Genomic DNA, 25822 nt, shown 5'->3' with positions numbered 1-25822 from the left:
CCACCTCTGCCTCCCCAACTGCCTCCCTCTGCTTCTGAAACTCTAATATCCATCATTATTTAAATTACATTAATCCTCAGTGATGTGCCACAAAAAACAAAATGTTATGAAAAACATACAAAAAATATAATACAAAGAATCTGAACAGTCTGTGAAAATCTGGACAGTTGAGTGGTATGTAATCATATTCCGCTTGACAATCTCCCATTATTTTTATATCTAAATGATAAAAGTTTTCACTGCTGCAACTTACCTACAACTGCGTACACAGATTTTACTAAGATTTTCAAAGATTTTCAGGTAACTCAGGGAAAACATTGACAAATATAAAATCTAGAGTCGGTTTCAAGTGCATTTCACATATATTATCTACAACAAATGTCTATATGTATCTTTATGTTATGTTATTTACCACAAAGAGGCAGTTTGGATATTGATTCTGTACTTCATTATTTTTGTTTAGATGTTGCTGAGTTTTGACAGTAGAAAACATCAATAACAACAAACATACTTAAAATAACATAAGATTATGAATAGTTTCCATGAAAAAAAATTAAAAAATAAAACAAGAGCATATAGAACAGCAAGTGGATAAATCAATACAAAGAATTTGCGAACAAAACTGAGGCTACTTTGCACAGTAAAATCTGTCTTCTTAAACCAAACCTAAATAAATGTGATTGCAAGAATATGTCAAACTAGCTGATTCACTACTTACATTTTCAGCCTTACTCAGGTAATCAACTTTGTTTCTTCATTCCTTGCGATGTTTCTTAGACAAATTTAAGTAATTTACTTATTACCCAACTGCTAATTACATGCAAAGTCATAATCTGTATACCCAACCTTATATTTATATTCTACATCACATTTAGTAAATATTGAAGATACAGTTTTAATCTCTTTTAATAATGAATACAGCAAGCTGCAGTCTGTTTACTGATAAAACCAGCTATTTAGCAGAGAAAGTTTGTGTTCATCGTAGCCATACTTCTCAGCTAAGTATAAGTAAAGTGTGGATCCAGGTATAAGAAAGAAAAACAACCTGGAAGAAACTGAAGGTATCTGTTCTTCTCCAGTACAGGTGAGATTACTGCTTTCTGTGCAGGAGGAGAATATGCACCAGGACTGATGCAAAGATCCATGGAAAGAAGTAGGCTAGCAACAACTGCAACGTAATAGGAGTCAAAAGGAGCCCAGCAGGTACTCAGAGCTGACAAATGACTAAAATGTAACCGGTCCATTAAATGTCACTGTTGTGACTGTGTTACCTACAGTTTAATATGTGTACTTTTAGCTTGTGTTCAGTCAACGTGTGTGGACATTGAAGGGCTCTCAGATATGGAAGCTGGGGGCATCTCTTCATGGTTAAGAGGAGAAGAAGTTGTGTCATGGTGGGAAGATTTCACTGTAAGTAATCTTCCATTCACCAAGTTAGAAACCTGTAAAAGCCCCTAAAGGTGAAAGCTTTATAGAACTATAGTACTTTTATGAGGCCTGAGGCTTAACTTCCAGTTTATGCACTCTTTTGTATTTCACCTTTTGTATACCACTTGTCCCAGTCTATGAAGACAGTACACCAGAAGTGACTATAAGGTAATTCACATTTTCAGTTTTCATCCCTACCTTGAGGAATGGCCCAGAACACATGGTCTTAAGGCAGATATGTAAATGTTTACCTCTCCAACTTCTGCCAATAAAGCTTCAGACAGGTCACAGCCCAGTTGCTGTCTTTCTAAAAATCACATATCTTGTATTCATGGACTTTGGACTATGAACATAGTTTACTGCCATGAAAAGGTTAGGTAGTTAACTTAGTGATACATGCCAGGTGCTTTGTGAAATGTGAGAGTTTTTTGGTTATGTAGCCTCCTAGGACAAAAACAACATGTCATTAAGTGGGCTGTTCAACTGTCTCCCCTAGAATTCCCATGGAGTTTGTTTCACAGCGATCTATATCAAGTTCTCAGTGACATGCTGCAGAAATATGTGATATACATCTATGCCATGGTATGTAAACTATGCTGTGCAGGATGGTTATTACAAGCAGGAAACCAAAGGAGAAATATCTATAAAAACAGTTGTTAAGACCCTCTCTATACTATTAGGTTCTGCTTTGGAATCACATTTCTAAAATAATGAAGAGATACTTCGTACTTGGTATACTGGGTGCAGTAAACAGCAAACAGACACTGTAAACAAAAACTACATACAATACCCTGACAGCAGCATGGACCTGAAAATGGTAGCATCAAAAGTGGCATGTTTTGTCTCTGCTGTTGACTACGTGGGAATGCAGGTGATACAGGAGTTGGTATCACGAAACTGACCCACGGCTCTTACAAAAGATTAACTCTCCATAGGGTATGAACACATCAGAACATATCTCTGCTATCTACTAGACATCACTTCCCAAGCCCCCCACACACACACACACACACAGACAGCAGAACATGCGATATGGTACAGGCTGCATCTGTACAGCACGGCATAAGCACACAACCTACAGATGCACAAACAGCTGCTCTGCTGACACAGGCTTATGCATGCCATTTAGAATGTTAATGTACAGCCATAATGTTAATGTACAGCCATGATGTTAATGTACAGCCATGATGTTAATGTACAGCTATAACGTTAATGTACAGCCATAATGTTAATGTACAGCCATGATGTTAATGTACAGCCATGATGTTAATGTACAGCTATAACGTTAATGTACAGCCATAATGTTAATGTACAGCCATGATGTTAATGTACAGCCATGATGTTAATGTACAGCTATAATGTTAATGTACAGCCATGATGTTAATGTACAGCCATGATGTTAATGTACAGCCATAATGTTAATGTACAGCCATGATGTTAATGTACAGCTATAATGTTAATGTACAGCCATAATGTTAATGTACAGCCATGATGTTAATGTACAGCTATAATGTTAATGTACAGCCATGATGTTAATGTACAGCCATGATGTTAATGTACAGCCATGATGTTACTGTACAGCCATAATGTTAATGTACAGCCATGATGTTAATGTACAGCCATGATGTTAATGTACAGCTATAATGTTAATGTAGAGCCATAATGTTAATGTACAGCCATGATGTTAATGTACAGCCATGATGTTAATGTACAGCTATAATGTTAATGTACAGCCATGATGTTAATGTACAGCTATAATGTTAATGTAGAGCCATAATGTTAATGTACAGCCATAATGTTAATGTACAGCTATAATGTTAATGTACAGCCATAATGTTAATGTACAGCTATAATGTTAATGTACAGCCATGATGTTAATGTACAGCTATAATGTTAATGTACAGCCATGATGTTAATGTACAGCTATAATGTTAATGTACAGCCATGATGTTAATGTACAGCTATAATGTTAATGTAGAGCCATAATGTTAATGTACAGCCATGATGTTAATGTACAGCCATGATGTTAATGTACAGCTATATCAGTAACACCATCAGATTTTATGAACTGCATTACTTACATCAATGAGAACAAAACAGTGTCATAACGTGCACAGCTATTTTCTGTGATTATGCACCATGTTTATGACCGAGTTGGGGTTGAGCTATGTATTTTTGGCAAGTGTCATTTTAATACATAAAGTTTGTTGAAAGTGAAATTTGCTAAAAACAGAAACAAATTAAAATATTACTTTTTGAGGGAGGCACAGTTAACCGACATGTAAGGGTAGGTGTTCCTTCTGCTGTCCAAGTCTACTTTGCTCATTTTTAACTTTTATGTGCACTTTTGTGCAAGTTTAATTTGACCAACTGTCTTTTGAGTGTAATATATGATTTGCTTTGTGGATATATATGTAAGAGGTATGTGAGGACAAAAGTCTTCAAAGTGTGTTTTTTAGTGGGAGCTGGTCTCCCTGCAAAAAATGAAAAGAAAAAATAAACGTTTTATTAGGTGCTTTGCATCATAGGGAAGAAATGCCATCCCACTGATGCTACAAATCTTGAGTTAACTGCGGTCAATAAGTCATGTTTAATGAAGCACACTATGAAACTGTAACTCAAAGATCTGCATTATCAAATTATGCTCTACCCCAAATAGTAGTCCCATTCTCAACCTGCTAAAAAAGTGGCTCTAGAATCATGAAGCCCTTACTACTGATCCTAAAATGAGAGTCTAGCTTGTTACAAACAGCAATTATAACATTTACATTGGTGCTGAATAAGAAATGAAAAAAATGTAAGTAGCAACAGTCACCTATTACAGTTAGTTTCCCTAACAGATGCAACTACCGGTCCATCTCTGTGTCAGACCTGCACTAGTTATCGGATATGCGAACCAAATGCCTTCTGTACTGGTTGCAATACAAAGGCAGAGTTGCACTTAAATGGGCACAATATGAGTTCAGCTGCAGGCAGGACTGCTCACAAGCAAACAAGCTTCAAGTGAGTAGACTCCTTTGTATACTGTAGATGACTTGAACTTTAGTTTTTGAAAGCGTTAGAAAGAGACTTAGTAAACTTTCACTGCATACAAGAACTGTATTTGCATCTGTAAGAGTGCACGCATCGTAGTGAATTCCTTGTCATGCTTACAGTGTTATGACTGGCATACAGATGATATCGTTGGGTTGGCCTATTTCAGGGAGCCACGTTAGTTATGCACCAGATTGAGCAGTTCTAAGATTTCACCAGGAATATGTAATGAGAATCACAGACATAGAATTTTACAGATCCTCACTGTTTCTTAGTAAAGTGGCATGACTCCATACACTTGCAGCACTGGCGTAGCATTACACAGTCTGTGGAGACAACTTAGCGTTGAACAGAGATGAAATTTAGGATGGGGTAACAATGCAGAATAGCAGAGGGCTTCAGCAACACTACCCTGATCATTTTAGAGTCCATCCCTCCATTCTTAGTCAAATAAATAATGAAAACTAAAACTAGTAACAGTTGCATAGTAAGCACAAAGTTACTTAATGTAAAATGGTTGCAACTTTTTTTTTTGTTTACAGATGTAATTCAGTTGTTTGTGAAATATCAAAGAAAGTCACACGTTTTGGTTTTCATTTCTTAACAAAGTTGTAAACATAACTTTAAATCAAAACAAGATAAAATGGTACTGTGAGGGCTCCCTACTGAAATGTCGGCAATTGAAATGCCAAGTGCCAAGAAGTGAGAAGCCAAAAAAAAAAAATTAATACACAGGAGAAGTCCGAGATCGCCATCCCTCCGGGGAAAAGGGAGAATTCCAACAAATGGCATCTTGGACTTAGTATATGTTCGTCTGTTCTTTCAGCCATTCAGTCTTCATATTTCGGGACTTGCGCTACTGGGTCCTGACATTTCCAATGGTTACCTACTCTGAGCATAAGTACTGTTCGACATTCAGGTTTAAATGTAAAAAAATATATTCTATTCAAAAAAGTCAACTGGATTGTGGTCAAGTCAGGGAATATCGATCTCAATTCTGCAAAATCTCAACTCAGCGAACCTCTGGAACAGGTACTAACATGGATCCTGTGAAGGATGGGTAAAGTACATGTCTCCTTGTTCCTAACATTTACTGAATTAAATTTCACTGGATTGTGACAGACGTTACACAAGTCAACCACAGTCCGGTTAAGGAAAAAGTCTACACCCATAAAAACTGACAGCATGAAGCTGCAACTACAAAAGTTTATCATAATTATCTACAGAAAATATGTCTTCTGATGTGGTTATACATGGGCAATGAACCCTCCTAAAATCAAGTTTTCCAATACTTAAACAAACAAATGAGAATAATTTTTAAACAAAAAAGATACCATGAGAATATCATTATAAACATTACTCATTTCCCACCTAGTTTCATTCAGACTTACTGTTCGGATTTTGCTTTTTTAAATTTGCAAATAAAACAAGAAAAATATATTTTAGACATGTACTTTTTCCACAGACAAAATATGCATTTGAAATGCTATACTACTACTACTAACTAGACAAAATAAACTGTCCACAAAAAGAACACTATATGCATAAATGCAACTTGTGGGATCTAGTCATTATCTAATCCCATTTGTCAGATACTTCATGCACAATTTATATTAGACAAGGCTAGGATTCATGAATAAAGGTTTGTGGACTAGTTACAAGCCTAATGGAGAATGGTTGGCTGGGATCTGGAGGGCGAGGAGGTGGGGCAACTGTACAGTATAATGTTAGCAGGTGAATGGAGTAGTCCAGCAAATTGGCCACCTGACACTGTACCCATGAGGTGCAAAATTTTTTAGATACTTCCCCTGGGCATCTGCCTGCACCTGTAGACTTTTTTGAACACGTGTATTAAATTGTCACTTTTAAGACATATACATACATTAATAGAAAAGAAATCAAACCATACTATCCTTTTTTCCATTTATATATTTTATGCATTACAAGTTTTCCTTCTTAATAACAACAGCCTTTTCAGTTCAACATTGCTTAAATCACTCAGTTCCTGCCTTACATTAAACCTCACTCCTTCTCCTCCCTGACTATCATTCTGTATGTACTCTTCCCACAAATTCCATTTGTTTCTATGCAATTTGCTCCTTCCCTTTTCTAAAAAAATCCCTCTTCCACTTCTTTTATCTCTTTTACAATTTTCAATACTTCAAATACAGCTGATTTAGACTTTGATTTCCATTTTCTACTAACTGCTTTTTTGGTAGATAACAGAATTAAACTTAATAAGGCCTTACTAAGTCTAAGAAATTCAGACCATCCTGTGTCCTTGTTCAAAAGAATCATTTCCTTCGCTAAGGCTATTTGCTCCCCCAATATTTCTGACAGACTACTCTGTAGAGAATTTTTTTTTCCAATAAAATTTTTATTAAATTTTACAGGAACATACAAAATACAACCTGACTTAACGGCAAGAACGGTGACAATCACGGCTGTAAATCCCATATAATTCCTAAAGCAAATACTATTTACATGACAACTATATACACTAACTACATAACAGTGGTACTAAACCATAGTGTGAGAGGAGCTAGAAAGACCCACAAATATCCATTTCGACAAAATAAGGGGATAAAAACCAAAAGAAGTGGATATGGGCATCTAGCTGGATATAAATACAAGGTTGAATGTTTAAATATCAACCAACTACACCTGATTCTCTAGAATGTGATCAAAGATAAGTTTCCAGAATTTCTGATAATATGCTTGTTTGCTTGCATTCCTAATAATATGTTTTTGAGAGGCAGTGTATTTAGTAACTATGTTTTTGAATTCATTCCATGAGAGCTTGGTGCAGTCTAGCCAATTATTTGTTATGTAAAACTTAATTAGTATACACATAGTGATTAGCACATGATACTTTAATTTTGAAAACTTGAGGTGATATGAAGAATTGCTAATTCCCAATATAGGGTCGATTTACGATAACCCATTTTTTTCTAAGTGTACTTTTAGGGAGCAGCAAAGCTTGTGTGTATGTTTGCAGATCCAAAGGACATGTATGAGGTCTGCATGGGGGAAGGAACAACATGACCAAGAAGGGGAGACTTTGGGATCAAACCTATTTAAAATAGAGGGAGTGTAGTAGGCATTATTGTTGCTCATTAGTTGCGTGAAGACAATTTTTAAAAAAAGGGGATAACTTAAAAGTACATTTGATTGCTTTAATCTTCTGTTCTTCAGTGAAGTCACTTCCTAGTTAATCCCAATGTTTAGAAAACAGCAGTAAGGATTCATATTTCATGGCTCTAATTAGCTTGTAAGTATTTGATAACATTATTTTCTAGTTTGACAGGCTTTCCAATATCTCTGCTAAATTAGATATATCTTTTTCGTTGAGAGGAGTAGCTATAGTTATTGTTAAAATCAGCTCTCTGGTCTGGTGTAGAATAATGATGTATTTTTTACTCACTTTCAAAACACTTCTTAGTTCTTGTAAGGTTTTATCTATGGTTTATGGATGTCTCATAACGTACAATCTTTAACAGCCAGGTGGAGATTTAGTAAATTATTGTTGATTTTGATGTTAGGGTTCATATGGACAGGTTGGAGAAAAGGTAGTGCCTTGTCCAGATTCAGGGATTTTATTAGGTCTTGTGTATCTTGATGGACCTACAATTTGATGGAGTTAAGAAAGGAAAGGCTTTGGGGTTTATATTACTGGTGATCAGATGTTTATACCAGAATTTTACCCATGACAGAGATTAGATGTCTTTTTGAGGGCAAAGGTTCAAGACTGAGATGATTCTGTTAGCACAAATGATCCAATAATAGAACCAGAAATCCAGTAGATTGAGACCTCCTTTCTCTTTCGGGTAAGGTAGTTTTAGATACCTTATTCTGACTGATTTAGGAAACCAAACAAATTTGGCTAATTCTTTAATTAATTCTTAAGAAAAAGTTGTTAGGGTTGGCAAGGTTTGAGGCATTGAAGTGATATAATAATTTAGGAAAAATGCTCATCTTGATAATTGCTGCTTTAGACAACACAGATAATTTCAACTGTTGCCATCTATGAAGGTCCTGTGTAATATTAGACCAAGCTTTAAGTAAGTCATTCTGGAACATGGATGCATGATTATGTTCAAATATTAAGCCTAGATATTTGAAAGAATAGACTACTTTGAAAGAAGGGTCTGAAAACAGATGTTCTTTAAGGTGTAAAGGGTTAATGGGGAAAATAAGGGATTTCTTTTGACTGACTGTAGTTTGAGATTTTCAAGAACTCATTTATTGAGGCAACTATTTTCTTAAGGTCTGTGCTAGGGTGTTCAAAGTATATATTCAAGTCTTCAGCAAACGCGGATAGAGTTACTTTAGTATTTAGAAATCTGGGAATAGAGTGGAAGGTTCTTGTGAAATATGGAAAAAGAAGGGCTCTATGTATAGATTAAATAGGAGAGGAGAAAGGGGACAGCCCTGCCTTGTTCCATTAGCTAATTTAATGGGTTTGGAAAATGTTTTGTTGATGTAGAGGTACATAAAAGAATTATTATATAGGGATCTGATTAAATTAATAAGTTCTTCAGGGATGTAGAATTGGGATAGAGCTGAAAATAGGAAATTCCAATTGACTCTATCAAAAGCCTTACAGGCTTCAAGAACAAAAGCATACCTTGGATTTTTCTCAAATTTAGTAAGCTGGATCATAGAATCTAGGGTTAGAGTGTTATCCCATGTACGTCTGTTACACATAAAACCAGACTGCTCATGGGATATGATAGAGAGCATAACTTTCTTAAGTCTCTCAGCTAGAAGTGAGGATAACATTTTCATATCCGCATTAATCAGGGAGATTGGTCTGTAGTTTTGCGGATTAGATTTGTCCAGGTTGTTTTTAGGGATAAAGATTGTTTTTTGAGTTGTTTAAATATTGATCGGTTATGCCATTTAGTTTAATGCAGTTATATACTTTTAAAAGGGTTCCTATCAGCAGACTGAAGACGCATGTTTTTGAATGCGTCTTGGTCGAACTGACAAAACCGAAACTTCAAAATATCAAAGCGGCATGGAAGTGAATTCTTTCCCTGGGAAAGAATTCACTTAGCCGTTTCGGTACTTTGCCGTTTTCAACACTGTAGTGCGGTCTCGGAGTTGGTATATTTAAGTAGGAGGTGTGGGGGGGTGAAGTCCTCCACTTACTCACGTTTTCATGTGCTTACTTTTTCTTTCTTTTTTTTTTTTGGAACAGCGATTTTTTTCCCTTGGAAAAAAAAATCGCTGCTCTGACAGTTCGGTTTTGTAAGCTTTCGCTTACATTTGGTCGATTAATCACTGTTTGTTTACCTAAGCATTCAGTGATCTAATATAGACCCCAGGCAGCGTTAATATCAAAGTTATCTTTGAAATGTCAGATAGATACCTGGGATCGGAGTAGTATTTAACTTCCCCTTTTAACAGGGCCTCAGAGATGAGAAAGAAATCTAGCCTTGACCAAGACTTATGGCATTTAGAATAATATGTACATATATATTGCTTTTATCTATGTCGGTTCCAAAGGAAATAGGATCAATAAGTCACAGGTCCATCATGGGTTCAGCGAGGGCATTCGAGGCCCGGAGATTTTGTGGAATTGTGTTACTAGTACGGTCTAAACATGGGTCAGTTACTGCATTCCAGTCTCCACCTACAATGAGATAATGGTCTTGATAGTTACATAAGAGATTATAGATTTCCATGACAAAATCTTGTTGTCTTTGGCAAGGGCCATAAACATTGAGGAAAAGGATTGTTTTCCCATCAAAGGGACTTGGGGCTGTGAAGAAACACCATCTACCATTGGGATCAAAGTTATGTTCGATGATTGATTCCTGAAATGAGTTTTTGATTATAATAGCTACACCTTTAGAATTAGTCCTCTCACCGGCAGCACTGATAGATTTTACCCACTTTTTATTCATGCCCCCCTCTCCAATCATCTTTAAACATGTGGGTTTCTTGTAAAAAACATATACGTGCTTTAGATTTGAAAATTAGGTGCACCAACAGTTTTTTTTTTAATTTTTATCTTGCAAGCCTCTCACGTTCCATGACTCTATTGTCCACATCTCTAAAGTTTAGATTCTAATCTGAGCAGTATCCTTTTTGATCTAAGGTGTTCACTTATTTTACAGACTCCAGGATTGATTTCTATAGATATATTAAAAGCCATCATTAGTTTAGTAGCACTTGACTCTTTCAAAACTAACCTAGTGCCTAACCAACTTATCTGAAAGAGCTTGAAAAAGGAAGGTAGCAAGAAGAATCCAGATTAAGTAACATGTTAAAGAGATAAGAATGTAATCTACAGATAAAGTTCTGATTAACCTTAAACTAATATACAGCATTTCGAATATCTTTCGATTGGTCATCCTTTACTCTGCTTACCATATCCACTAGCTTCTTATATGTAATATTTGCTAAACCTATAAACTAAAAAGGAAACAAAGAGGATGCACATTTAATAATGCTTAACTATAATTCCTACTGACTGAAACGGGTAATATAATAATGGCTTAACTTGGTTTTTAGAGTAGGTAATACTGAAGGGACTTACTAGGGACTTTCACATCCAGTTGGGCTGGAGACCTTGTGTAAGACATGTTATCTGCCTTAGGACCTAGTGAACTAATAACTAGACAGAGAGGCTATCTTAGGTGTTATCAGCGTCAGTGAATTATTCCCCTGAAGAAAGTATTTAAATTAGAATATGCTGTTGTGTGACCGAGCCGTACTTATAACAAGTATAAAAATCATAAATAGCTCCTATGATCCAAGTAGGATCAAATATGAGCAAAGAGATCAGAGGATCTCTTAGTAAGCAGTAAATTAGAGTGTCTCTATGAGGTAAGCATCTGCAGCAACTAAAGTATAGTAATAGCTTCTGAGATAACACTATCACTGTCTATATACCTACCTACACTAAGAGCATGACAAAGCATATAATCCCATTATAAACCATGTGAAATTAACGTAATCGCTTGTAACTATAAAATAAGATCACAAGAGTGCTAGTCAACATATGTCATGTCCTTATTAATCCCTGCTACTTATCTAAGATGAATGTTGGCACCTAAAACTTACAAGATAACTGATAACCTTGAACATGTGCAGGTCGAATGCCAGTAGCATATACTGATAGCAACACAGATCAGAAAAGAGATGTACGACACACACCTACTTCCCCATCTTCGCAAAACAGAATGTTAAGAACAGCAATGGGAAAAAACTTGCTCCATAATACCCAGGTAATAAAGCACAAATATAACAGCATGCAATATATAACAAATATAAACTGTTATACAGTCAATAAAGATGTCAGGTCGAAAACAAAGTGAGAGACTCCTGTTAACACCAACATCGCATCAAAAAAAAAAAAAAAAAAAAAAAAAACATTATAATGAACACCAAGATTTGAAGTGCCTAGTTAATCTGATATCTTCATCAACCAAGATATGGAAAAATGAGATAAGGATGCCTGGGAAGTGTTAGTGAGCATAAGCTCTGTAATCTTTAGGCACCACAGCACTGGATATCAACAATGATGGCCTGAAATGACAGGTTATCCTCAAGTTATACGTGTTACATAGCTAAATCAAGAATGGAGTAAATACCAGAAAAAATTAAATTTTTCCTTTTCCTTTTCTTATATAGCATGCCTTCATTCCAGCAAGAAATCCACCTAGTGGTGACATTTCTTCATTCCAGTAGTTCAGTGCTATCTCGTTGCAAATGACCGATGTCTATCTGTGCTAAAGTAGTAACCAGATTTTTGAAAAGCATGCATTCTTCCCTTAACAAAAAAAAAAAAATTACAATACAAGTAAAAAAAAAATAGTCTGATCCGAGAGGCTGCAGCTTATGTAATCCTCCATGTAGAGACTAGGGCCCTGCATCGCAGAGTCTCAATAATCAGGTATAACCTGTCCAGGATGAAGACAATGACATCGATCCAGAAGGGTGTGCATACAGCCGAGGTTGGTGGGCCACAGAAAGGTAGGGGAGGGTGGACCTGAGATAAAAAAAAAAAACTACCTTGTTGCAGGCTGTTGTATTTTACCTTGATTTCAGAGACCTTAACTCATGTTTATGCCAGCAGGAAATCACTAGGAGAAGGGCAGTGTTGCCACAGGACGTTGTTACCATAAAATCTCCTGACCTGAAACATTTACCGCAAAAAACGATCCTAAATTCCTTTCTCCAGCTAAGGGGTATACTTCCGGTATTCTGTGGCGACCAAACCGGAACTATTGTTCCTATTTTATAAAAGAAGAAAAAGAGAGAAAATAGACATGGAGACTGAAGATGAAACACAGATCTTGGATGGCGATAAGATATTACAGTTCCAGAGCCTTACAAAAACATTTGAGGAATGCAGCTTTTGCTTCTAAGGGTGAGTCCACAGCAACCGTTACCTCGTTATTATAGAAAATTAAGGTGTTAGGGAAACGCATTTGAAGTTTAATATTGCGTTTTATTAGCTCCGCACAGAATGGTGATACATATTGTCTTTTGGCTTTAATTGATAGTGGGTAATCCTGGGCTAGGGTGATTCTATGGCCATTCCACAGGATTTGCTTCTGTTTTTTGGTGGCAAAGAGTATTTTTTGTGTGTCTTTAAAGTTTAACAACTTCACGTAGATCTGTCTTGGATAACTTGAATCCTGATTTTTATATAGTGCACAATGGGCTCTTTCAGTTATTATACTGTCAGAGATGTCACTGTTCTGAAGTAGTAATCTGAAGATCTGTTTAGTAATTTGGATGAGTTGATTATTTTCATATTTCTCTGGGAGACTTCTTAAAAGGATATTATTGCGCCTGCTCCTAGCTTCTAGATCAGTAATTTTCTGCTGAATTTCTACTAGTTCTGTATTTTTGGAGCTCAGTTCATCTTTGAGTTTTCCTATTTGAAACTCATTTGCTTGTGATCTTGCTTCCACCTGGTCCATGTGGTCCACAATTTGGATTACAGTGTCTCCAAAATTAGAAAGTTGTGTAGAGAAATTTTGGATTGACATTTGGATAGGTAGAAGAGCTTGTTTCAGCTCATCCATCTGAAAAGTGGCTTCTGGTTTATGTTTTATATTAGGCTTGGGGGTTTCTTGCTGTTTTGATGTTTTCTGTTTCTTAGAAGAGGTTTCTTTTTCAGGAGATGCTAAGACAGAGAGCTTCATTTTAATAGTTGGAGTCTCCATGCTATCCATATCTTTAGACATCTTAAGTTTGAAGAAGTAGAGTTCAGTTTGCTTGCTGCAAAAAAGCTTCTTAATCTCAGGCCTAAGACTTGCACATGGTGAGGAGTCTCAGATATATCCAAGAATAAAAATAGGAGATTTGAACAGGATGAGGCTTAAAAATAATCCTCTAAAGTGCCGAGTACTGATGTGAGCTGACTTTCCCTTTAGTATTAACCCTTTTTTAGTGCATCTGAGCGGATTATTGCATTAGATAGATGAGTGATGATAGAAGCTACATGGAGAGGGTGCTCACCGGACATCCACCATCTTGGAATCTCCTCTGTAGGGAATTTTTAAAATCTGTCAACTCATTACACTCCCAAAAAACATGTCCCCAATTACTTCTTTCTCCCTCATCACACCTCCAACATTCTACTTGAAGAAAAATTCCTTGAAGTCTGCTTGAGGTAAAAAAATATCCATGCAAACACATCCAGGCAAAAATCCTAAACCTTGTGGACTTTGATGCATACCTGGGAACCCTCCATGTGTTCTCCATTGTCCCCTTGCAAATTGCTTTTTTCCACTCTCTCTTCCCAATCTTTTCTAACCTCCTATGATTTATTCTTATAGTTATGCAATATTTTATATGCCCTATTAACTATCCCCTTTTTTAATGGCAGCCTCTGTTCTAGATTTGACTAAAAACTCTGAGAGAGCTTGTCTTTCCCTTATGCCTATCCTATCCCTTTCTCTTTGCCTAAGATATAAATCCCTGGTAAGGAAGGTAATCTCTAGCCTGCAGTCCAAACTTCTTCTTAGTCGTGTCCCACTCTGTTACCTTTCCCTCTCTAGTTATTTGCTCCCAATATCATGGTTCCTTTCTCAGTTTTCTCAAGTAAATTCTAGCCCCTTCTTGCCTACTTTTTTGCACTCATGCTAGCAGGCATCCCTATTGGCAAAATCTCCATCCTCTGTTCTTTTGTTGATTTAGTTCTTAGAATACTTTATGCATCTTTATGAATATAATATTCTGTATGGTGGTTATTTTTCCCCTTTAAGGATCCATGATGTGCAAATTTTGAGCAGAAAGTACAGTTTTGTACCTACCATAAATGTAGATGTCCGATAGGCATGCATCTGCAGTCCTTACAAATGGGTTGTCCTGTCGTCAGGCAGCCCTTCGATCGGCCGGATTCCAAAGTCTGGGTCTGGCCTCGGCTGGTGTCGCACTTCACTCGACATCATAGCGGCAGTTCTTCGGGTATAAAGGCATCAGCCGACGCCATTTTCCTCAGTGTTTCTTGCCCCAGATGCCAGGTGCCCTCTAGGAAGGCTAAATTTGGATAAATGCAAATGGTTCCAAATAGTAGAGAGCAAACAAAAAATAAGCATGTATGTATATATATACAAACAAATACACCATAATAGATTCCCCCAGCTAGCTACAAGATGGGCAAATACCCTAGGAGTACCACAGAGGGGAAGGAGGGTGGGTAATCCTGACTGCAGATGCATGCCTATCGGACATCTACATTTATGGTAGGTATAAAACTGTACTATGTCCTTCAAGGATGCATCTGCAGTCCTTACAAATGGGTAGAATACCATAGCCAAACTGGGGGAGGAGAAATAAGATTATGGTGTAGTTAAGATCCCTTGCAAAACAGCAGTGGCAAAACCTGCTCGGGATCTGGAGTATAAAGGTAAATTATAATGCTTGGCAAATGTATGCACGGAGCTCCAAGTAGCAGCCTCTAAAATGTCTTTGGTAGCCACTCCTCGTAAAAAGGCTGTGGTAGTGGCTGTAGCCCTTGTAGAGTGAGGCCTGATGTTTTCTGGAGTTTTCTTCCCATGGTAGGAGTAACAAAATCTAATGCAATTTCCTATCCACTTAGAGATTGTCTGTTTTGAAATTGCTTTTCCTTCCATTCCTGTTGCATATGCTACCAGTAGCTGGTCAGTTTTTCTATTGCTCTTGGTCCTGTCCAGGTAGTAACGTAATTGTCTATGTACATCCAAGGTATGCAACAGTCTTTCCCCCTGCTCTGTGGGTTGGGGAAGAATGTAGGTAGGTGGATAGCTTGATTTAAAGATACCCTGGAGACTACCTTTGGCATAAAAGTAGGATTAGTTCTCATGGACACTCTATCTTGATGGAAGATCAGGAAGGGCTGTACTGCCATTAATGCCTGTAGCTCAGATACCCTTCTTGCTGAAGTGATTGCAAGCAGGAAAGCAGTTTTCCATGATAAGTACTGTAATTCTGCTGTTGCTGCTGGCTCGAAAGGAGGGAGTGTCAACTTTTCTAGCACAAAGTTCAAGTCCCATGCTGGCAATGGTGGCTTCCTAGGTGGTTTTACATTTTTAATTCCTCTCAGAAACTGCCTGAGCAGAGGATGTGAGAAGAGTGGAGGATCCAAGTTGTATTCTGCTGAAATAGCTGATGCATGAATCTTAATGGAAGAATAGGACAGGCCGTTGTGGAAGAGCTCTGCCAAGTATTCCAGGATGTTAGCTATGTTTACCAGTGACACATTCTCTCCTTTTGCAGTACTCCAAATGAGATATCTTTTCCATTTTGCTGAATAATTTTTTCTTGTTGAGGGTCTGCGAGCCTCCAAGATAATGTCTTTAACCCTTTGAGATAAATCTGGGTTATTTGGTCTTATGCAATGTTCCAGGCAGCCAGCTGCAGTGTTTTCAGGTTTGGATGCAGGGTTTTGAAGTTGTTCTGTATTAACAGTAAGGGAACTAGGGGCAGAGGCCATATTTGTTCCCGAGACATACTCCTCAGTAATGGGTACCAATGTTGCCTTGGCCAGTCCGGAGCTATCAGGATGATCCTTGGACGGTCTTCTTTGATCTTCAATAGCACCTTGTGCATCAAAGGAAGAGGTAGGAATGCATATGCTGTCAGGTTTTTCCAACTGAAAGAAAGGGAGTCCACTTTCCAAGCAAGTGGGTGGTACGTCCTTGTGCAGAATTTTTTCAGTTGGTGATTGTGTGGGGATGCAAATAAGTCTATTTCTGGTAGTCCCCATTTCCCTGTAAAGGTTTTGAAGATGTCCGGATGCAGCATCCATTCGTGGGCATCCGTGGTAGTTCTGCTTAGGATGTCTGCTAGTATATTTTCTTTTCCTGGCACAAAAATTGCTTGTAACTGAATGTTGAAGCTCAGTGCCACATTCCAGAGGTCCATTGCCATCCGGCATAGAGGGTATGAATGTGTGCCTCCCTGTTTGTTGATGTACCACATAACTGTGGTGTTGTCCGTCCTTATCAGCAGTTGACCCTGTCGAAGAAATGGTCTGAATGCCTGAATTGCCAGTTTTACTGCCAGCATTTCCTTTTGATTTATGTGTAGGTGCAGCTGGTCTTGATTCCATAAGCCTTGTATGCACTTGTCCAGCATGTGTGCCCCCCAACCGATGTCTGAGGCGTCTGTTGTGATGGTCTGGCTTGGTTGATTGCTGTGGAAGGGCAGTCCCTTGTTTGATTGACAGGCCTGAGCCCACCATTGGAATTCTTGCTTCAGGCATGGAATTATTGGAATTTGGGTTTCTAGGCTGTGCTTGTGCTGAGACCATAAATTCCTTAGGTACCACTGTAACTTTCTCATATGTAGTCTGGCATGTGGAATCAATATTATGCAGGATGCCATGTAACCGAGAGCTTGCAGGACTTTTCTTGCTGTTAGCTGGTTCTGCTTTGTTAATGCCATGAAGTAGAAAGGGAGTTGCTCCTGTTTTTCTACTGTCAGGAATGCCATTTGTTTTGTTGTGTCCAGATCTACACCCAAGAAGGTTATCCTTTGGGATGGTATCAGCCTTGACTTTTTTATATTGACTGTGTATCCCAGGGCTTGTAGTAGATGAATGACCCTTTGCAAATCTCTTGTTAATTTGTTTTTGTTGTCTGCTTGTAACAGGCAGTCGTCCAGGTAAGGGTAAATTTGAATTCCCTGAAGCCTGCAATGAGCAATTACTGATGCCAGGCATTTCGTGAATACTCTGGGCGCAGTAGATAAGCCAAAGGGCAATGCTGAGAATTGATAATGCTCTGATCCTGCAAGAAATCTGAGGTATCTTCTGCAATTTGGTCGTATGGGGACGTGCAGGTATGCCTCCTTGAGATCTAGAGTTACCAGCCAAGACTCCTTGCCCAGCATGGGAAGAAGCTGCTGTAGGGTCAGCATTTTGAATTTTGGAACAATGAGGTATGTGTTTAAAGCGGACAGGTCGAGAATAGGTCTCCATTGGTTTTCTTTTCTTGGTACCAGGAAGAGTCTGGAGTAAAATCCTTGCCCTTGTTCCATAGATGGTACCCTTTCTACAGCTCTCATCCTTAGTAAGTGAGTTATTTGTTCTAGAGCTTCTGTCTTCTGATTTGGAAGTAGGTTTGGCATTCCTCTCTTCCTTGGTAGAGTATGGAAGTGAAACCTGTAACCTTGGTCTATTGTCTGTAAAATCCATTTGTCTCCTGTGATGTAATGCCAGTTTACTGAAAATAAGGCTAGCTTCCCGCCTAAGGGTGCCTCTAGTTGTTCCCTGGTAGGGGGTGCCAGAGCCAAGTCACTGTGATTGTCCTGTGGAAGTGGTGGTGGCTGGATCTGTGGCTGTACCTCGCTGGTTGTTAGCCTGCCACTGACGTCCCCTGTAGGCACCTCTGGATTGACCCCTGCCTCTTGAGCATCTATTCCTGCCTCTCGGAGGTCTGGAGGTGTCTGGAAAGGACCAATTCTTGGAAGGCCAGTTCCTGCTAAACCTTGGTGGCTGGACCTGCAAGAAATCCTTGACTGTCTGTACAGATTTTGCTTTCTCTTCCACCTTCTTCAGCACCTGCTGTGCAGGGGAGCCAAACAAATTGGGCTTATCCATGGGGGCATCTAGGAGCTTTGCTTTAACATGGTCTGGTAAGGACTGCTCTTTTAACCATGCATGTCTTCTGATCACTGTGCCAGTCATGGCTGATCTAAAGGAAGCCTCCAGTGCATCATAGCCGCATTTTAAGGAATGATTACTGACCTGCTGAATGTTATGTACCATTTCCTGTACAGATTTTTTGTCTAATGGTTCATCCGAGGACAGTTTTTCAGTTAACTGTTCTAACATAAATTCCTGATACTGAATCATGTGGAATTGACAGTTCAAGGCCCTAGCTGAAAGAGTAGCAGAGGTGTAAACTTTCTTACCCCATCTCTCTAAGGCCCTAGATTCCCTTTCAGAGGGGAGGGGGTTTTTGGTAGAGGTAGCTGCTACAGCCTTGGGTCCCTGGGAGATAGTTTCGGGATCTGCAAAAGGGGCCTTATACAAATGATAATGTGTGTCCGGAACCCTGCAGTACCTATCGGGCTTAGCAGGGGCTGGAGGAAGAGAATCAGGAGCAGTACAAGCATCATTAAAAGCATCATCCACAACAGTAAGTACTGGAGGAATGGCTAAAGGCCTATGCTGTGGCAAATGCAAAAGGTTCTAAGCCTTTTCCTAGAGTCTGAAAAATCCTGGCCCTGCCATTGAAATTGTTCCCTCATAGCATGCAAGGTTTCCCCAAAAGAAAATTCCTCAGGCGGAGAGGCAGAAGGAATGGTCTCTTCTGCATCAGAGTCCTCATAAGGAGAAAAAGGGCCCTCTGGAGGGTTTGAATTATCTGATTCATCAGAGGAGCCATCTGAAGAAACTGGCTCAGGGGGCTCTACTCTAGTCCTCTTCTCTGGAGGTGGGTGAGAGGCCCTGTCTGGATGTGGTTGGGATCCCCGGATCAAAGAAATGAGATCCTCTGCTAGACTAAGCATTTGTGAACTAGAACTAGGCCTGTGAGAGGGGGTCTTAGCAGGCACAGTTTTGGTAGTTTTTGCTGCTTTAGCCCTGGCAAAGGCCTTAATCGACATGGATGCAGGAGGCCTAGCAGCTCCACGTGCAGGGGTAGAAATATCCAAAGGGATAGTATCAGATAAATCCTGTGAACCTGCAAGAGCAGGTGTGATTTCAGCAGCAGATTCAGCCAAGCTGGATGAGGCCTTGGTAAGTGGCAAGCTTTCGGCCGAAGGAGGAACCGTGGACTCAGTTTCAGCCGAAACCGAGACACTCGCGGTTGGCTTAAACGCGGTTTCGGCCGAAACCACGGACCGCGAGTGTCGGTCCTTTTCCTTGCGCTTTTTAGAAATTTGCGTAGTCGGAGTATCCGACGGCATAATGTAAGCAAAAGCGGAGCCGAAAAACTCTTCAGCAAATTCCGACCGATGTCTAAGCGTTCGTCGGTTGAAAGAAGCACAGGCCAGACAAGCTGCTACGTCGTGGTCTGGGCCTAAGCAAGGTAAGCAGTAAGAGTGGAAATCTTTATGAGGTATTTGTTTCCCATAATTTAAACAGTTATTCACTTTTTCTGACATCGGCTGAGGCAAGAAAGAGTCCCCAACGGGGTACTTAGCTTTTTAGAAGTCTTCGGTACTTGTAGTAGTAATCTCTGGTTCTGACCGACCGGCACTTGCGAACAGCTTCTGCTTCGGGCGCCACGCGGCAAGAAAGACTGAGGAAAATGGCGTCGGCTGATGCCTTTATACCCGAAGAACTGCCGCTATGACGTCGGGTGAAGTGCGACACCAGCCGAGGCCAGACCCAGACTTTGGAATCCGGCCAACCGAAGGGCTGCCTGACGACAGGACAACCCATTTGTAAGGACTGCAGATGCATCCTTGAAAGACATTCATTGCATACTCAATTTGAGAATAGGAGAGGATTTGGAAACATTAGGTGAGTTAGTAGTAGAGGGGAAGGAATTTATCAACTTAGATATGGATTCAACGAAATAGGAATTGAATGAGGTAACTGTTTCTTCTGGCGAGTTGTTTGGGCAGGAGTTGGGAGATGAAGGGTTACCAGGGTACAGGATTTGGTTTATAGAGTTCCCACAATTTATTGGGATCTGCTTTTTGGGTAGTTGGTGGGTTACAGTAGAAGTTCTTTTTGTCTTTGTCATCAGAACTGTATGGGTAAACACAAATTACTCATTATATAAAGGGAATAGGGCAGAGATATACAGCATGACAATTTCAACACAAACTCTGAGATAAAGATAAATAAACAGCCTAGTACTTGATCCACTTTCCAACATTACATTCTATTTCATTTACAACAATCAAAAAACTTGCATGCCTGTTGGGGATGGAGGTTGATATAAGGATTAAAGTGCTTACCTCACAGATAGAGGGTACAGGGTTTGATTCTCATTTTTGAAAGGGAAATTGGCTAGGCTAAAAAAGGCACATAAGGACAGCTAGCCTAATACTTACCTATGTGTACTAGTTATTAGAATGAAATAAGACTTAAGAGCATTAGGCCTTCCTCTAGCATTGATAATGGAATGGTGATTAAGCAATAAATGACACGTGGGTGTCACAAGGCATACCCATGGCTGGTGTGGTCTAGTAACAATAGCAAAGCTTGGGTGACCAAAGAACATCTGCCATAGGTACATTTGCATTACCTACCCCAAGCATGCATTATTACCATTATGCAGCAACATTACTTCAAATAAAGAAAATGTCTAACATTTTTAAGTAGTGTCATTGCACAGCAGTACTTTATTTATTTTCCCGCTGATACACGTTTCCAGGAAAGTTTGGTAATGTACTGCATAACATACCTCTCAACTTCCTACTGCAAGAAATCTAGACACAGTCTGACTAAATGGGGGTACAAAGGCCCAAAAATAGGGGCAGATTTTAAATATTGCTCTTATAGACTTAGAAAGTTGCTAGAGTAACAGAGTTTGTATTAACATACATTTTCTGAAGGATATAACGTCGGAAATTCAAATGTATGTCATTATTTAGTGACTTTAATCTCCAGATCATCACAGGGATTTGTCAGAAAACCACAAATTTTATGAGGAATAGACCAAAAATATGAGGCAAAAATCTGTACAGTTTGTGAAAATCTAGACAGTTGAGAGGTATGCTGCACAAATATATATGATACTAGTAAAGTTCATTAAAATAATTTAGCTCATGGCATGTTAATTTCTTAAATTAAATGTCTTTCTCTTTAGGTATATCCTCTGATCAATAAAATTCAGAACAATACGTATATACCACAAGTTTCCATGTGCTGACCCTTTTACATGTTTGGGGAACCACTCTGGGACACTGCAGGAGTCTGAGAATGTGAAGAACTGGACCCCTAGTAAGTTTCCGAGTTTTAACATTACAGCTAAATCAAGTAAGTGCTTGCAGTACAGTCATAAATGGCATCCATGTTTTTTTTCTTTTAGTAGCTGCTCTGATACATTACTGAAGCTGATTAAGAGTTTTTGGATTTTGCAGCCTGACTTGTCCTTGTGGGTAAGGCTTAATTTGCAACAAGCATAAAGAGGTAAGTAACTATGCATTATTCATATTTTTGAATACAAATTAGTTTTCTTTGTATAGTGATTACTACTTTACATGCTGGGTATTAAGCAGTATCGCTAATCATTTAAAGCCAGTTTACATAAAATAATTGTGGATACGTGTGCATACAATAGTCCTAGTACATTATGCAAACAAAAAATAAAGGTTTAACAAAAACTTAATTTACTCTGATTCTAAACAGCATTAGTTGCAGGCACAGTGAAAGAAATTTCCTTTGTGTTGCTAAATCACCAAACAATAACACTAATGAAAATCATCACTATTGCGGAACTTGATTTTTACAGCCATGCTTTATTCAGTCTGACTACACAAGGCAGGTTAAATACTTGACAGAACACCTGGCAGAGGGTTAGTTGCATCATCTGTTTAAATAATATCGATCTGCTAAGTAAAGTGAACATAGAAAAATGACTGCCTTGTTATGCACTTAGTATGGCTTTAAAAATATCAGCAGGATGACAATTGTTTTGTTACAGCAACAGAAATCACTCACTAATGGTACTTCTAGGCTAACAGAAGTAATGTGCCACTACCCTGTTACTCACGTTACAGTACCACAATACAAAAAGGATATCTGTGGTCAAAATGGTACCATCGACCAAAAAGCCAAGCACTTTCCGCTTTAGTAGTATTTATCACTTCAGGTTCACAAGTATCCTGTAAAGAAAAAAAAATTACAAAATATGACTTTAAACACAGTGACTCCAAGAAGGTTATGTGGTTTTGATCAGTAAATAACAACACTTTGACAATCTAAATGACAGTTACAGATGTCGTGGATGCTACTTTTTGAGACAGGACTGCTTGCAGGCGTATCACACACTAGGACATTTTATGGGAATACAGAATCTGCAAATGGCTGGAGGTTTAAGGTCATGTTCACCCAAAAAAATAAATAAATAAAAACTTTGAAGTCAGCTAGTACACTCTGATGATTTTTTAGCATGACATAAGTGTCTTACTGCAGACTGTAAAGCATTACAATCTTATTACCTTTTATATAAAAAGTACACTTGTCTAAGATCTTACCATAACAGTAATGTACTTCTCTTAACTGTTACAGTATTCTTTACAATAGGGATCCCTTGCCAAGGGCAGCCCAATGTGTGGCCAGTATACAAAGGCTTTTAGGTTGTAATGGATACACTGTATGTCACATGTATGCTCCCCGTGCGTGGCATAGGGCATAAAAGTGACAACTGGATGTACCATCCTTACAACTGAAAAGCCCCAGTAGAAATGACAGTCCAGTGATAACTAGTAGATAACTAGCACATCCAGAAAGAAAAAAATGACCAGGGGGAAGAGGGAGGGAGAAAATATGGCAAAAGTGAAGATAAGGACATCTAATGTTATGGTAAGATTTTACACAACTGTACTATGTCCTTCCATAGCACCGTTGCAATATTCTTTACAATAGGGACAGAGCAATAGCTCAGAAAGAAGACTGATAGGAGGAGGGCCAGCAGAACCCTCCAGGAAGCCATGAAGAATGGCCCTGGCAAAGTCATCTCTGGCCCTAGAGGTCACATCCAACTTATAGTGCTTGGTAAAGGTATGGACAGAAGTCCAGGCAGCTGCCTCAAGAACAGAGTTAGCATCCAAATCCTTGAAAAAAATCACCAGAAGAAGCCACAGCCCTAGTAGAATGAGCCTAAACAGAAGGAAGGCTCTTCCTATGAGAAGAATAACAAAAAGAAACACTTTAGATATCCAAGAAGAATGGTTTACTTGGAAACAGCCAAACCCGAGGATGTAGGATGAAAAGAAACAAAAGCTGTTCAGATGTATGAAAATCTTTAGTCTTATCAAAATAATATCTGAGTTGGCTATGCAAATCCAAGGTGTACGAAATATTCTCATTAGCTGACTGGAGAGAATGGAAAAAGTGGGCAAATGAATAGACTTATTAAGAGACAACTCATTAAACACCTTGGGCACAAAAGAAGGATTAGTACAAAGAGACACCCTGTCCCTATGAAAAACTAAAAAAGGAGGAACCATAAGGGTTTGTAGCTCAGACACCTGTCTGGCAGAAGAAAGGGACAAATGAAGAACAGTCTTCCAAGAACAATGCTGTAAGAAAACTGAAGCTGCAGGTTCAAAAGGAGCCTGAATCAATTTTTATTAAGGTCCCAGGAAGGAGGGCCAGGCTTCCTGTGAGACATAATGTGAATGACACCTTTAAGAAACTGTTTGACCTCAAATCTAGAGGGTAAATGGGGAGTCAAAAGCAGACAAGTAGATATAGCTGAAAGATGGCCCTCAGCCGGAGAATATGCCAATATGAATATGAGCAATTTTCACAAATAAGAGAGAGACAAAGGAACATCCACAGTAGGTGGATAGAGGTTATGAGAAAGACACCAAACAGAAAACCTCTTCCATTCTGATAAGCAGGACTTCCTAGTAGTGGGTTTCCTGGCCTCCTGCAGAACACAAAGCACGCCCTCAGAAAAAAAGGTGTCTTATAGGGGAACAAAATCCTACCACCCACAATGTCAGTTCAAGAGTGGACAGGTGGAGATGAATGAGAGATCCTTTGTGTTGTGTAAGTCCACCCTCTGAGGCAGCTTGTGATGACTGCCCTTGGCAAGATGCAGAAGAAGAGGGAGCTAATGCTGTTGGGGCCAAATGGGAGTCACCAGCAAGATTCTGGGAGCATCCTTTTTTATCTTGAACAGGACTTTGGAATGAGAGGAAGGGGAGGGAAGACATAAAGAAACATCCCCTTCCAAGAAAAAGAGAGGGCGTCCACCTTCCAAGCCATGGGCATGGGACTCTGCCATATAATAGAGAAAGTTGTCTGTTCAGAGGGGAGGCAAATAGGTATACTTGAGGAGTACCCCGCTGCTGGACAATGTCCAGAAACACATCCTTGTGAAGCATCCACTCGTGGGATTGTGTTATGGACCTGCTCAGAGAATCTGCTATTATGTTTTGATCTGACGGAATGTAAATTGCCTGACAGGTCACCTGATACTGGATAGTTGCTCCCAAACCTGAAGGGCTAGCCTGCATAAGAGATAAGACCTCTCCCCACCCCCAGGCTTGCTGACATACCACATCACTATGGTATTGTCTGTGAGAATCTTGAGGGGCTCTGGAAGGAGAAGAGAATGAAAAGCTTGAAGAGCCAGCTGAAAAGCTCTCATCTCTTTGACATTGATGTGGCCTTTCTTCTGCTGAAAAGACCAAAGGCCCTGTACCTTCAGAGGGCCAAAGGAGGCCCCCCCCATCCCACGTTCCAGGCATCTGTGAAAAGTTTCTGAGAGGGAATTGGACGTTGAAAAGGAAGCCTGGGTTGAGGGATACCGGATGAATCCACCACTGAACTTCCAATTTGAGGCATGGAAGGAAAGGGATTAGAAAATCTAAAGGATGAGAATGTTGAAACCAAAGTGACTTTAGAAACCACTGGAACATTCACATGTGGAGCTTGGCTAGAGGAAGCAAAAGAATTGTGGAAATCATGAAACCCAGAGCCATCAGAAATTCTCTGGCTGTGACAGAAGCCACAGGAAGAAGGGATTGAAAGAAAGCAATGAGAGTTAAAGCCTTGGGAGGAGGCAGGGATGCCAGCATTGAAACAGCCTGGAGCCTGCACCTCAGAAATAAACATGATCCTGTGAAGGAGTCAGGAATGACTTGGAAATTTACCATAAACCCCAGGCTATGCAGGAGAGGAATGGCAAAGTGCAGATGCTGAAGAAATATCTCCAGAGAGGAGGTCTGAATCAGCAGGTCATCCAGGTAAGGAAAGACCTGTATTCCCCTTAAC

The 25822-nt window shown here is 39.3% G+C and overlaps 1 protein-coding gene across 1 annotated transcript in view; it reads right to left on the bottom strand.

Annotated features, from left to right (window-relative positions):
- SLC9A9 (solute carrier family 9 member A9) overlaps positions 1 to 25822 on the bottom strand; it is a 3618317-nt gene that overhangs the window by 390742 nt on the left and 3201753 nt on the right. Inside the window, exon 17 of the mRNA XM_044071972.1 lies at positions 22616 to 22698. Coding sequence (XP_043927907.1) covers positions 22616 to 22698 — 83 coding nt within the window. The remainder of the gene's footprint in view (positions 1 to 22615; positions 22699 to 25822) is intronic.

The sequence above is a fragment of the Protopterus annectens genome, chromosome 5.part0 (genome assembly GCF_019279795.1).
Source record: "Protopterus annectens isolate FY-2018-M chromosome 5.part0, PAN1.0, whole genome shotgun sequence".
NCBI classification, from domain to species: domain Eukaryota; kingdom Metazoa; phylum Chordata; order Ceratodontiformes; family Protopteridae; genus Protopterus; species Protopterus annectens.
Note: the sequence above shows the minus strand (reverse complement) of the source record. Positions and strands in the feature narration are given on the sequence as shown.